Source organism: Pseudoliparis swirei, unplaced genomic scaffold (assembly GCF_029220125.1).
Source record: "Pseudoliparis swirei isolate HS2019 ecotype Mariana Trench unplaced genomic scaffold, NWPU_hadal_v1 hadal_25, whole genome shotgun sequence".
Taxonomy (NCBI): Eukaryota; Metazoa; Chordata; class Actinopteri; order Perciformes; family Liparidae; genus Pseudoliparis; species Pseudoliparis swirei.
This window is the reverse complement of record NW_026613261.1, coordinates 612776-627808: the sequence shown is the minus strand read 5'-3', so window position 1 is coordinate 627808 and position 15033 is coordinate 612776. Positions and strand designations below refer to the sequence as shown.

Here is a 15033-nt window from a genome sequence, read left to right as displayed (position 1 = left end):
CACTCACTCACACACTCACTCACTCACGATCCCGTGTTAAACTCAATCGCCCTCGGGACACATTCGGAGCCCATAAATCACACCTGCAGAACCAGACGTGCCCTTTATGGATGCATCCTCCTCTCTCTCTCTCCCTCTCTCTTCCCCCACAATGCACTGCAGTCATCAGCACACCTACTGCTCCCTGCAGACGCTCTTTTTTTTCTCACAACCTTGTATGGCCGTGAAAACGTTTGCCTCCCAGCGTCATGGAAATGTTTTCTTGGAGCAGGAGGAGGAGCAGGAGGAGGAGCAGGAGGAGGAGCAGGAGGAGGAGCAGGAGGAGGAGCAGGACATGTGTTTTGGGTAAACGGTGTGAACAGGCTGATAAGGTGAGGGACTGAACACCTGACCCAGCTGCTGTCCTTCCCTCTCTCCATGTTTTGTCTTTTTTCTCCTCCACGCTTTTCGGACAGAAACAAATCTGAACGTTTCCGTGACTTTACGCAATCGTTTGAGCATTTTAAATATCGCTTTTCTCTCATTGTTCATGTCACATTTCAGCATTTCCACTTTATATCTGCCTGATGGAAATGTTTTGGTTTCTGTAAGATAATTTAAAAACGGCATATGGGAAGTTTTTAGAGTCAAAAAATAATTAATTAAATAATATATTATGAACATATAATTATTCAATAATATATTATGAACATATAATAATTATTAAATCTCTCATCCTCCCCAGACAAACAAACACATCTCAAATGAGCGCAACAACACACTTTTATCTTTTTAAAGTCCTTTTTATTGTAAAAGTTGATCCACATTTCTTACAGTATTATTTTTAACTCTATAAATCCCGATCTCCTTTTCTTAAACTTTTAAACCCCAAAACCTAAAAAAGCACTTTAAATACATTATCATAAATATTTTAGAACATTTTAAAGCAGTCCCCTCCATTAAATAATGTGAATATCTCTGCGTTGTCATTGGCTGACTGACATCGGGGGGGGGGGGAAAAGAACTGAAATAAGAAATATTCTTTTAAGTTATCTTTTTTTATATCGCTTCACGGAAACTGAATAACGGGATTAAACCGTCTGAACGCCTCGAAATGTAAACGTCGCGGGGGGAGGAGTGTAAAATAATAAGATAAGATAATAAAATAATAAGATAATAAGATAATAAAATAAGATAATAAAATAATAAAATAAGATAAGAAAATCATAAAAATAATAAGATGATAAAATAATAAGATAATAAAATAATAAGATAAGAAAATATTCAAAGTGGACCCGTTTGTCGTATTTTAAGACTTAAAGAAACGAGGAAGTCGGCGGTTTCACTTCTTCCGCGTTCAGCAGGTTTAGCTGCTGTTGTTGTTGTGGCTCTCCAGCCGGGCCACCATGGTGGACACCAGCTCCTGCAGCTGCTGCGCCCGCCGCCGGCCCGTCTCCAGCACCTCCTCGTGGTTGGCCGTCTCCCGGCTCTCGTAGTCCATCACCGCGCGGTTCGTGATCAGAGACAAGGCGAAGCAGCGCAGGCCGGAGTGACGCGCCACCAGCACCTCGTGGACCGTGCTCATGCCTGGGGGGGGAGAGGAGAGGAAGAAGGAGGATGAAGAGGAGAAGGTGAGTTCATGCTGCAAACTACGGCTTTAATATTATATAGTTTAGTGTGTATCTGTGTCTGTATCTGTGTGTGTGTGTATATCTGTGTGTGTCTGAGTGTGTGTATCTGTGTGTGTGTGTATCTGTGTGTGTGTGTATATGTGTGTGTATCTCTGTGTGTGTGTGTGTGTATCTCTGTGTGTGTGTGTGTATCTCTGTGTGTGTGTGTGTATCTCTGTGTGTGTGTGTGTATATCTGTGTGTGTGTGTGTGTGTATCTCTGTGTGTGTGTGTGTATATCTGTGTGTGTGTGTGTGTGTGGACCCTCACCCACGGCGTCGGCCCCCAGCTGCTGCAGCATGCGGCACTCGGCGATGGTCTCGAAGGCGGGGCCTCCCAGCACGCAGTACACGCCCTCATGCAGGAAGTCGTCGTAGCCGAGCTCCGCCGCCGCGGCGCGGGCGAGACGCCGCAGCTCGCGGTCGTAGGCGTCGGACATGCAGGGGAAGCGCACGCCAAACCTGAGGGGGCGGGGCCAGAGGAGTCAGTCATACACGACATGAGCCAAATACTGAGGGACAACGGTTCTACCATAATCTGTCCTCCACAGCCTCATCCTCCACCATCTCATCCACCGCCTTCTCCTTCACCTTCTCATCCATCCATCCACCTCATCCTCCTCCACCTCTTCATCCATCCATCCACCTCATGACACTTAACACTAAACAAGTCAAGTATTAAGGAACAACATTTCTAAAATAACCCCCCCCCCCCTCACCGCTCGTCGTTGGGCCCGGCCAGCGGGTTGGTCCCGGCGAACCCCGGCATGTTGATGTGGTCCTTGAGGATCATGACGTCGCCCACCTTGTAGTCCTGGTTGAGGCCGCCGGCGGCGTTGGTGAGGAAGACCGTGTCCACGCCCATCAGCTTGAAGACGCGCATGGGCAGCGTGATCTGGACGAGGATTATATATATTATTAATATTATATATATTATTAATATATAGCATTATATAATTATAATCATTATATCGGGGGGAAAAAGGATAAATAAATATATATTTATATATATATACAATTTAATTGTTTATTTATATATATATATTTATAGATATAAATATATATATACACATTTATATATTTAAATATATATAAATATATTTATTTATAAATGTGTATATATATATAAAAATATGTATATATATATATAAATATATATATATTTAACCCTAACTCTATATATATATATATATATATCTGACCTGCTGCTCACCTTCTGGACGGGGTAGCCCTCATACAGGTGGAAGCGGCCCTGCATGCACACACACGGTTTCCCCTTGAGCGTACCAAACACCAGCCGGCCTGCATGACCATGCACTGCAACACACACACACACACACACTTTATTAGCCATCCAGTGCATGTATTAGAAGCACACACACACACACACACTTTATTAGCCATCCAGTGCATGTATTAGAAGCACACACACACACACACACACTTTATTAGCCATCCAGTGCATGTATTAGAAGCACACACACACACACACACACTTACACACACACACACACACACACACACTAACTGTACCTGTGCTCCGGGGGAAGTTGGGGATGTCGCTGTACTTGAAGACTTGGGGGTCCTTCAGCATCTCGGCCAGCCCCCCCATGCCGGAGCCGCACACGATGGCCACCGTGGGGCGCACCGGCGTGCGGGCCAGCAGCCAATCGGCTGTGGCGCGACACTCCTCGTAGTTTCCACTGGGAGAGAGAGAGGGGGGGGGGGGGGGGAGAAGGTCACGTACTCGCGTGTCCACAAAGTGTGTGTTTGTATATGGCAAATATCTTTTGAGTCATATTTAAACAAGACGTGCACACACACACAGACACAGACACAAACATATACACACACATGTGACTCTCATTAATAACTTTATTTATCCCCAGAGGCAAAAAACCAACAACGAGCGAGGCGCAAGTTTGACTCCACAATACTAAGATACAAACACCTATTTATACATATATATGTATAAAAACCTTAATACATATTAACATATATTTTAATATACTAACATATATTAATAAATAGTAATATTTAAATATATATATATATTTAAATAAATATATTAATATATATTAATATTAATATATACGAAATATATTTATACATATACGAAAAAAGAAAAATATATATTAAAAAAAAAGAATATATACAGTATATATATAAAAACAGTAATACATATTAACATATATTTTAATATATATTATATATTAATATTTAAATATATTAATATTATTATATATGAAATATATGTAAACATATAAGAATATTAAAAAAAATATATATACTAAAAAATATATACATCTCACTATATATATATATTGGCATGACGCCAAGGGGGTTCCGGGAGGAGGGGGTATTGGGTGGGGGGGGGGTCCCTTTCGTGAGCAAAATGTCGTCCCCCCCCTGGTATTGGTTTCTCCCGCGTGGTCCACGAGGACCGACATTAACTGAGCATCAGACTCTCGCGAGCCCCCTCGCGCGCGTCTCCTCCGGCTCGTATATTTAACGTCACTCACCGGCTGGCCGCCCGCAGCGGACCGCTGTGTCCGGGCGGTTCGGATCAAACGAACACCACACCTCCGCCTCATTTCAATGTGAAAGTCACGGGAAACGATATCTATCGATATAGAAATCGGTGTTTTAAAAAAGGGATGCGTTTACTTACCCGGAGTTCATGACGCGACGCGTGGCGGGAAGCAGCCGGCCGGTAGTTCCGTGTTCAGGAGAGTCGCTCCGGCGGTTCTCCCGAGTCCTGATGGAGGGGACCGGGTTCTTCTTGAGGTCCACGCCCCCTCTAGACTGTGACGGGAACGGCCCGCCACATCCCACTACGTCACAGCCGGAAGAACGCCTCCGATTGGTCGAAGCGCAGGCGTTGTTGCGGGGGCACCAACCGGTGATGCGTTCAGGGCCCCACCTCCACTTCCTCTTCCCCCTAAACGAGCCGTGAGTCAAGAAATACAGATCACGAAATAAATACGAGGTCATATTTAAAGGAGACGTAGCCTTATTGATACAAGTGCTTTACGAGGAATATATATGTATATAAATATTTTAAATATATATATATGTATATATATATTAAAAATAATATATATATACAGGACTGTCTCAGAAAATTAGAATATTGTGATGAAGTTCTTTATTTTCTGTAATGCAATTCAAAAAACAAAAATGTCATGCATTCTGGATTCATTACAAATCAACTGAAATATTGCAAGCCTTTTATTCTTTTAATATTGCTGATTATGGCTTACAGCTTAAGAAAACTCAAATATCCTATCTCTAAATATTAGAATATCATGAAAAAGTATACTAGTAGGGTATTAAACAAATCACTTGAATTGTCTAATGAACTCGAAACACCTGCAAGGGTTTCCTGAGCCTTGACAAACACTCAGCTGTTATAAATCTTTTTTTTTACTTGGTCTGAGGAAATATTAACATTTTATGAGATAGGATTTTAGAGTTTTCTTAAGCTGTAAGCCATAATCAGCAATATTAAAAGAATAAAAGGCTTGCAATATTTCAGTTGATTTGTAATTAATCCAGAATGCATGACATTTTTGTTTTTTTAATTGCATTACAGAAAATAAAGAACTTTATCACAATATTCTAATTTTCTGAGACAGTCCTGTATATTAAATAAAAAAACTATATTTAAATTAGTAAATATATTATTTAAAATATATAATATAAGTTTATTAATTAATTTAAAAACAAAACTATTTATTTTATATACATAAAATAAATATATATATTAAATATATATATATATATTTTAAGTAAATATACAAATATATATATCATTTTAAATATATATATTTAATATATACATGTATATTAAAAACAATAACCACCCATAACAAAGATTTCGTAAAAAATAGAAACAATGTAAAATGAAAGTTTCTCTTTGCATTTAGATAACAGATGGTTCTTTTTAAAATGTATTTATTTATTTAGTACACAGCACATCGATTGGTTCCACTTCATTAATGTTATAAATGCTGTACAATAGAGTTATTATTGTTAGGTTTGCGTACATATGAGTAAGGCAAATGCAGTTTGAAGTGTTGCTCAACACTATAAAACCTTCAGTTTAGCCTCTGTTATTTATTTAGTGCAGAAGACGGGAAGACATGATAATAATTACACTATGTGCAAAGCAACATGACAAATAACATAAATATATGAAAACAAATAGAAAAATAAACCAACAACACATAATACGAAAGTACTTTTGGTTTGCTACATTTCTGAATTTTTATCAAACACTACAGTGTTAACTATTTTTATTTCATGAAGCTGTCTGCGTATGAACGGTAGAATTTCCCACGGTGCCTGAAGGCATCATACCGCATTTTGTTCTCACACACATTACATTACATTACATTACATGTCATTTAGCAGACGCTTTTATCCAAAGCGACTTACAATAAGTGCATTTCAACCTAGAGTACAAACTAAGAACAACAAGAATACAGGAAGTAACATTTCCTCAACATAGTCGAACTACAAAAGTACCATAAGTAAGTGCTATTTAAGAGCCACTGAAGTGCTAATCTGTGTTTTAATCCAGATATAGTCGGAAAAGGTGTGTTTTCAGTCTCCGACGGAAGATGTAGAGACTTTCTGCTGTCCTGATGTCAGTGGGGAGCTCGTCCCACCACTGAGGAGCCAGGACAGCAAACAGTCTGGATTTCGAGTGATTAGCTCGAGGTGCAGTAGTCACAAGTCGATTGGCTGTTGCAGAGCGGAGCGAACGTGCCGGGGTGTACGGTGTGACCATATCCCGGATGTAGACGGGTCCCGATCCGTCTAGAGCACGGTACGCCAGGACCAGTGTTTTGAAGCGGATGCGAGCAGCCACCGTAACCAGTGGAGAGAGCGGAGGAGCGGAGTGGTGTGGTGAATTTCGGGAGGCTGAAGACCAGTCGAGCTGCTGCATTCTGGATGAGCTGCAGGGGTCGGATGGCCTTAGCAGGTAGACCAGCCAGGAGGAGTTGCAGTAGTCGAGGCGTGAAATGACCAGAGCCTGGATCAGAACCTCGCCGCCTTCTGAGTAAGAAGAGGACGATTCTCCTGATGTTGTGCAGCATGTACCTACAGGAACGCGTCGTCGCAGCGATGTTGGCCGTCAGGAGAGTTGACTGTCGAGTGTCACCCGAGGTTCCTGGCAGTCCGGGTAGGGGCCAACACAGAGCTGTTGAAGGTGATAGTCAGGTCGTGGGTGGGGAGCCTTTCCTGGAAGGAATAGTAGCTCAGTCTTGTCAGGGTTGATCTTCAGGTGGTGAGCAGACATCCACTGAGAGATGTCAGTCAGACAGGCAGAGATTCGTGCCGCCACCCGTGTTTCGGACGGTGGAAACGAGAAGATCAGTTGGGTGTCATCAGCATAGCTATGGTAGGAGAAGCCATGCGAACGAATGACAGAGCCGAGAGAATTTGTATACAGAGAGAAGAGGAGGGGACCCAGGACGGAGCCTTGAGGAACCCCAGTAGTGAGAGGACAAGGATCAGACACAGATCCTCTCCAAGTTACCCGGTAGGTGCGGTCTTTAAGGTAGGAAGAGAAAAGAGCGAGTGCAGTGCCTGAGATCCCCAGGTCCTGAAGAGAAGAGATCAGGATCTGGTGGTTCACGGTGTCAAATGCTGCAGAAAGGTCGAGAAGGATAAGGACAGAGGCTGCTCTAGCAGTGTGAAGCTGCTCAGAGACAGCAAGGAGGGCCGTCTGTTGAGTGGCCGGCCTTGAATCCAGACTGGTGAGGGTCAAGAAGGTTGTTACTGTGGAGATAGGAGGACACTTGGCTCAAGATAGCTCGCTCCAGAGTTTTGGAGAGAAAAGGAAGAAGAGAGACCGGTCTGTAGTTGCTGACTTCAGACGGGTCGAGCGTGGGTTTCTTCAGGAGAGGGTTGACTCTCGCCTCCTTCAGAGAGTTAGGGAAACAGCCAGTTGAGAGGGAGCTGTTAATAAGATGGGTGAGGAAGGTCAGAAGGTCAGGAGCAATAGCCTGGAGAATGGGAGACGGGACGGGGTCAAGGGCGCAGGTGGTCGGTCGGGCGGAGGTCACCAAGCTAAGAACTTGATTGGGAGACAAGGGGGTGAAAGAGGAAAGAGAGGGGGATGAAGAAGTTAGTGTTGGTGAGGTGATAGAAGATGGATTTGTAAAGGAGGAGCGTATGTCGTCTATCTTGTTTGTAAAGTAGTCGACAAAGTGGCTCGGCAAAAGGGTGGAAGGAGGAGGGGGACAGGGGGATCAAGGAGGTTGGAAAGATAGAGAAGAGTTTTTGGGGTTAGAGAAGGAAGACTGAATTTTGGTCAGGTAGAACGAGCTTTTGGCTGCAGAGATAGAGGAAGAGAAGGAGGAGAGGAGAGATTGATAGAAGAGCAAGTCTTCCGCTTGATTCGATTCGCCATTTTCTTTCCGCCGCAGGGTGGCTCTCTCGGTGCGCACCGAGTCCGACAACCACGGAGCCGGAGAGGATTTCCGAACCGGTCGTGTCTTAAAAGGACAAAGAGAATCAAGAGATGAAGACAGGGAAGAGAGGAGAGTGTCTGGTGCAGAGTTAGGATGCATGAGTGAGAAGCAGTCAGTTGAGGGGAGAGCAGATAGGACAGAGGAGGCCAGAGAGGAGGGGCAGAGGGTGCGAATGTTGCGGCGTACAGGTGCAGAGTCTGTAGATATGGGTGGGTTGTCAGTACCAGAGAGCGAGAGAGAGTAAGAGATGAAGAAGTGGTCAGAGACATGGAGAGGAGTCACAGTGAGGTTAGAGGTAGAGCAGTTTCTTGTGAAAATGTAGTCAAGGTGGTTGCCGGCTTTGTGAGTAGGAGGGGAGGGACTGAGTGAGAGGTTAAAGGAAGACAGTAAGAGTAAGAGATCACATGACTTCTCTGTCTGGATGTTAAAGTCACCCAGAAGGATGAGCGGGGGCCGTGTTCGAAGTTCGATAGGAGGACGCCTAGCTCGCCCAAGAAATCTCCCAAAGAACCAGGGGACGGTAGAGAACAACAATGTGAAGTTGAACCGGATGAGTAACGGTCACCGCATGAAACTCAAAAGTCAGTGGGATAAAGAGGAAGCGGTAGGGACAGAAACACCATGTGGGTGAGATGAGTAAACCTGTACCTCCACCCGACCAGAGGGTCTGGGTGTGTGGCTAAAGGAGAAGGCAGAGGAGAGAGCAGCCAGGGTAGACGTGTTGTCTGCTGTGATCCAGGTCTCAGTGAGAGCCAGGAAGTCAAGCGACTGCTCCACAGCAAAGCCAGAGATGAAGTCGGCCTTGCGGTTGGCTGACTGACAGTTCCAGAGGCCTCCTGTGACCAGGTGCTGGGTGTGAGTAGAACGGGTAGGAAGGATAACAGAGGAGGGGTTCCGGTACATGAATGAGCGAGTCCTATAGTAACTACGAGTAGAGATACGCACAGGTATGGAAAAGACACACATATTTAAAAAATGGGGAAATACTCAGCCACCCCCGAAGACTCCAACGGAAGACTCCTATGTCTTTGTCCTCCGAGTCTTGACTCCAACAGAAGACTCCGATGTCTTTGTCCTCCGAGTCTTGACTCCAACGAAAGACTCCTATGTCTTTGTCCTCCGAGTCTTGACTCCAACGAAAGACTCCTATGTCTTTGTCCTCCGAGTCTTGACTCCAACGAAAGACTCCTATGTCTTTGTCCTCCGAGTCTTGACTCCAACGAAAGACTCCTATGTCTTTGTCCTCCGAGTCTTGACTCCAACGAAAGACTCCTATGTCTTTGTCCTCCGAGTCTTGACTCCAACGAAAGACTCCTATGTCTTTGTCCTCCGAGTCTTGACTCCAACGAAGACTCCTATGTCTTTGTCCTCCGAGTCTTGACTCAACGAAGACTCCTATGTCTTTGTCCTCCGAGTCTTGACACCAACGAAGACTCCTATGTCTTTGTCCTCCAGTCTTGACTCCAACGAAGACTCCTATGTCTTTGTCCTCGAGTCTTGACTCCAACGAAGACTCCTATGTCTTTGTCCTCCGAGTCTTGACTCCAACGAAGACTCCTATGTCTTTGTCCTCCAGTCTTGACTCAACGAAGACTCCTATGTCTTTGTCCTCCGAGTCTTGACTCCAACGAAAGACTCCTATGTCTTTGTCCTCCGAGTCTTGACTCCAACGAAAGACTCCTATGTCTTTGTCCTCCGAGTCTTCGTCCGATGAGTCACGCTGACGCTACAGCTGACGCGAAAAACCCCACCCGGTTATGAGCCCAAGTTAGTGCCAGTACTCAGCGCATGACACATGCGCTTTGGTGGTTCAAATGACACTAATAGAAGTGACGGTGGCGATCGCGTCCAAATTCAGTTCAGGAAGAGGTGGAACACAGACACACCTCCTAAAAAACAACTCCTTAAAAGGACAGACTAACAATCCAGCAGCTTTAAACAAACAATACAACAGTACTTTAGCAGATAAAACTAGTTTAAAGAAGATACTTAGCAGGATCCAAGTAGTCAGTAGTCTCGCCTCACAGGTAGAAAATGCACACGTTGTCGTGTTGCTTTTCTTGCTGATGCAACACTGCTGCAGACAAAGAGACAAACACATCTGGTCCTTCACTTAGTTTTCAAATAATAATTTACAAGATATGAGATTTTTTCCCCCGGAAAAAAAGCTTTATAATTTGCTGAAATAAAAAAGTGAACTTAAAAAGTCAGGGAAAAAAGTTTTCCTCTTTACAATAATAACAAGACGTAGGCCTACAGTGCTTTTCAGAAAATAAAAAAAGACCTAAAGCTTCATTAAGTACATTTACTCAAAATACTGAATTTAAAAGAACAGTGTGAACAATTTAATGGGATCTATTATTATATACGTCATTAATCACCTGATAATAAAAACTGTACAAATATATATATATAAATATATTTATATATATGAAAATATCTATATATATATGTTTCTACGGATATATATATATATCCGTATGTATATAAGTATATCTAGATCTAGTATATCTAAATGTACTTAGAGAATAAAAAATTAAATAATTATTTAAGTAAATTCTTGATCATTATTATTGGGGAGGAGCTCGTTCTCTCAGAGTTTGTCGATGGGAACACACAAGTAGTATTTAAGTACACCACTTAAATATAGTTACCTTCCTGCTTACCTACCGAGGCTTACCTACCTTCCGCTGGCATGTGTAAACACAGCATGTTGGTGCATGTGTGTGTGTGTGTGTGTGTGTGTGTGTGTGTGTGTGTGTGCTTCATGCACAGAGCAGCCAGTGTTCTGCTTCTGAGCTGTTATGTAATGTGATTTGCATTTACACGGCGGCCGGCCTCCTTCCAGCCTGAAGCTCTCACGCTGACGACACGTTGACAGTGGAAAAGTTTTGCACTGACAACAAAAATAATTAGAATTATAAAAACAAATTTCTTGCACATTCTTTGCAGATCAAGTGCACTATTTTTTTTAAATTTCACATTTGAGTGGAAAAACTAATTTTTCACTGAATACACTCTATTATGATATGACTGTTACATTAATGCACATCAAACGGTTGTGGTTTTGTCTAAAGTCTAAAATCATCACATTTATGACGAGTCCACAGAAAAACACAAAATCATAATATCTGAAGTTAATGCAGCTGCAGCTTTCCTTCACTTTGTATGAGCCGCACACTGACCTGGGACCTGTTGAAAGGTGTGCAACCATGGCATTGTTCAATGGTGACGTCACTCTTAATGTCAGGAAACACACTGGGTCACACCACGTGACCCTCTGAGAGAGAGAGAGAGAGAGAGAGAGTTTCCCCCCTTTAAACTCAGTGACCATGATGCTGCGGGCGTCACGCTGAGCTGCAGTGACGTCTGTCACCAGCAGGGGGCGCCCCGACGCAGAGATTCAGATCAAAAAGTTCATTTTTGAGATTCACAGGTTGAGCTCCTCTAGTTGCATTCAACACTCGCGTCACATTCAAAGTAAAATAAATATGGGAATATGCTTCTTAAAAAAAAGTGCAAAAGTTATATATTATATGGGAAGAGTTTAATGGAAGAAAAGAAGCAGCAGCTGGTTGGAGCTTGTGTCGTCATGTATCTGTTCCCCTTTCAGGTGTGAGGACCGGAGCCGCGTTCACACGGGAAAGGAGAACAGATGTCCTGTCTGGGAAGTTTCACATGCACGCACACACGCATGGAGTAATGCAAATGAGAGAGAACAAAAGCCCCAGACTAGTAACGTGGTGCGACCTGCTGGTGAAACCAGAGGTCAACAAGAGAGATGACACGATGAGCCACATGAGCAACTTCATGTGTTACAGATTATATTAACAATAAACTAACTACATTTAAAGAAAGTTAGGATCTGACAGTGAAAAAAACCCCGTAATATTGTTTTTTCATTTAAAATTAAAAAAAACTAAAAAGTTTAATTATCTTTTATGAATAAAAAAATCTTTAAAATAAAAAGACAGAATATATATTAATATGTTTTCATTTAAAAAAATGTATGTAAATATATTCAGTTTATTTTTAATAAAAAAATTATTTAACAAAACAACCAATACACACGCAGGAGAGGGGATGAGAACAGGGAGAGATGGTGAGGGTGAGAGAGAGAGGAGAAAGATGAATGAAACAGAGGTAAGTCCACCAACACCACCGGTGACTTGAGCCAGAAGCAATTACTTATACATATAATATAAAAAAAATATAACAAATTTATCAAATGAATGTATATATTCATTTATTTTTATATAAGATAATGGAATATATATATTCAAAAAAACAATATATATAAAATATATAAAAAAGGTAAATAACAATGAACAAAATTAATACATACATTTTTTTCATTTCTAATCATCTTGAAAAAAATAAAAATTATATATATATTTACAGTTTATTTTATTACAGTTTCTCTTGTTTTTAAGTGAAACTATAAATATATATAGATATATGTACATCTATATACAGGACTCTCAGAAAATTAGAATATTGTGATGTTCTTTATTTTCTGTAATGCAATTAAATAAACAAAAATGTCATGCATTCTGGATTCATTACAAATCAACTGAAATATTGCAAGCCTTTTATTCTTTTAATATTGCTGATTATGGCTTACAGCTTAAGAAAACTCAAATATCCTATCTCTAAATATTAGAATATCATGAAAAAGTATACTAGTAGGGTATTAAACAAATCACTTGAATTGTCTAATTAACTCGAAACACCTGCAAGGGTTTCCTGAGCCTTGACAAACACTCAGCTGTTATAAATCATTTTTTTTACTTGGTCTGAGGAAATATTAAAATTTTATGAGATAGGATTTTAGAGTTTTCTTAAGCTGTAAGCCATAATCAGCAATATTAAAAGAATAAAAGGCTTGCAATATTTCAGTTGATTTGTAATGAATCCAGAATGCATGACATTTGTTTTTTAAATTGCATTACAGAAAATAAAGAACTTTATCACAATATTCTAATTTTCTGAGACAGTCCTGTATATATGTGTATACATATAGATATATTAGTGCTGTGAAAAATAACGAGTTGACTCAGTTAATTAAATTACAGGATTAATTAGTTAAAAAAAAACACACACATTTAACGCATGCGCAGAATGAGCTTCCAATCCGTCTGTTGTTGGTCGTCTCTAACCAGCAGCACGTCATTCTGTCTCTACGTGTGGCGTTAACACGGCTCCGATCTCCGTGTCGCGCACCGCAGAGCTCCGATGCTGGCGCGCGCACTGGTGAGCAAGTTATGTGCCCCCCTGTGTATAAATGCAGGGCTCTCAAGTGTCACACATTGAGCGTGAGATTCACGCATTTCGGTCTTAACACACGCACTCCCGCCACGCATCGTATTTCTCACGCTGAAAAAAACTCAGCTCTTTAATGCAGGGGTGTTCTATATGCCGATCGCGGTCGCCGCAGAGTTCCGATGTCGGTCTGCGCGCATCGGGACGGAGCAAAGAAAAGTCAACAACTCTCCTCGGAGCTCTTGCCTGTCTTGAGAGCCCTGTAAATGTATATTTTACGTCCCCTTTTGGTCTAAGGGATAAGCGGGGGGAACGAACACAGGACAGTCAAAGAATAAGTGGAAACGCTCAAAATTAGGAGTATCGTGGTCAAAGAATATTTATTTATAACACAAAAGACAAAGGTTCAATAACGGGGGAGAGATCGGGACAGTTGCGGTTGTGCCAAACAAATGAACTCAAGATAACAAAACTAGGCCTGGCTATCTACCTCTCTGAAAACAAACAAACTAAATGGCTCCACTAGCTTCTCTAACAAAGTTTGCGTCAAAACAATACAGAGGCAGCAACACCCATGAGCCTCGTGTCTCTAGACACACAGGACCTACATGAGTGCATACATGTACCGGGTACCCCAAACTTACCTACTGTCCACAACCTCTCACCACAAACCTTCACCTCTCTCAGTGGCAGTGTCCACATCAACACTCACAAAAACCACCACCCCAAAGTCTTCCGTCTTCTCTGCTTTAAACAGGGCCCTCTCAGCCGATTGGCCAGCTCGCCTTCATGCACCCAGGTGCAGTCGGATTGGCCTGTTTAGGTGGCGATTGATTCCACCTGAAGAGAACACAAGGGGGGAGGGGAACACACACAACACTGACACGTAACACCCTCACCCATATAAGCCCAAACAAATATTGTTTGGAGCTACATAGCACGTGACAACGCATCTGCAATAATATTTTCTGACCCCTTCTTATGACTGATTTCAATGTTGTAGTCTTGAACAATCAGAGACCAACGCATAAGACGCTGGTTGTGGTTTTGCATCCTGGAAAGAAACACAAGCGGGTTATGGTCAGTGAATACTCGAATAGGTTTCTCACTTGACCCAAGATAAACCTCGAAATGCTGTAGGGCGAACAACATTGCCAGATCTTCCTTCTCTATTCTGGAATAGTTAAGCTGATGCTTGTTGAACTTCCGGGAGAAGTAACTCACGGGATGATCGATGCCTTGTCCATCCTCTTGCAGAAGAACTGCACCAGCTCCAACTGCACTGGCATCAACTTCTAACTTCAAAGGCAACACAAAATCTGGCGCAGTCAGAATAGGAGTGCAACACATTATACCTTTAAGGTTTTCAAAAGACTGTTTGCAGTGGCTAGACCACACAAAGGGCTTTGCGGGACTGGTTTGTGTGGTCAATGGCGCCGCTACAGAGGAAAAGTTTTTGCAGAACCGTCGATAATATCCCGACATCCCAAGGAATCGGCGCAGCTCTCTTCTGGTCTTCGGTTCAGGGAATGCTACAATGGCTGCAATCTTTGCATCCGCAGGACGAACCTGTCCTCGACCAACCTGCTGATATGTGATTCATCATGATTAATCCACAGACACCTGTGATTAACCTGAT

General features: G+C 42.3%; 1 protein-coding gene across 1 annotated transcript; it reads right to left on the bottom strand.

Annotated features, from left to right (window-relative positions):
* Positions 1 to 761: 761 nt before the first annotated feature.
* pnp5b (purine nucleoside phosphorylase 5b) lies at positions 762 to 4870 on the bottom strand. Its single transcript, XM_056410624.1, has 6 exons — positions 4319 to 4870; positions 3181 to 3350; positions 2861 to 2964; positions 2367 to 2542; positions 1919 to 2109; positions 762 to 1566 (listed from the first exon to the last, which is right to left on the bottom strand). Exons 1-6 carry the CDS (start codon positions 4639 to 4641, stop codon positions 1346 to 1348), a joined length of 1185 nt encoding a protein of 394 aa, XP_056266599.1. The 5' UTR covers positions 4642 to 4870; the 3' UTR covers positions 762 to 1345.
* Positions 4871 to 15033: the final 10163 nt, after the last annotated feature.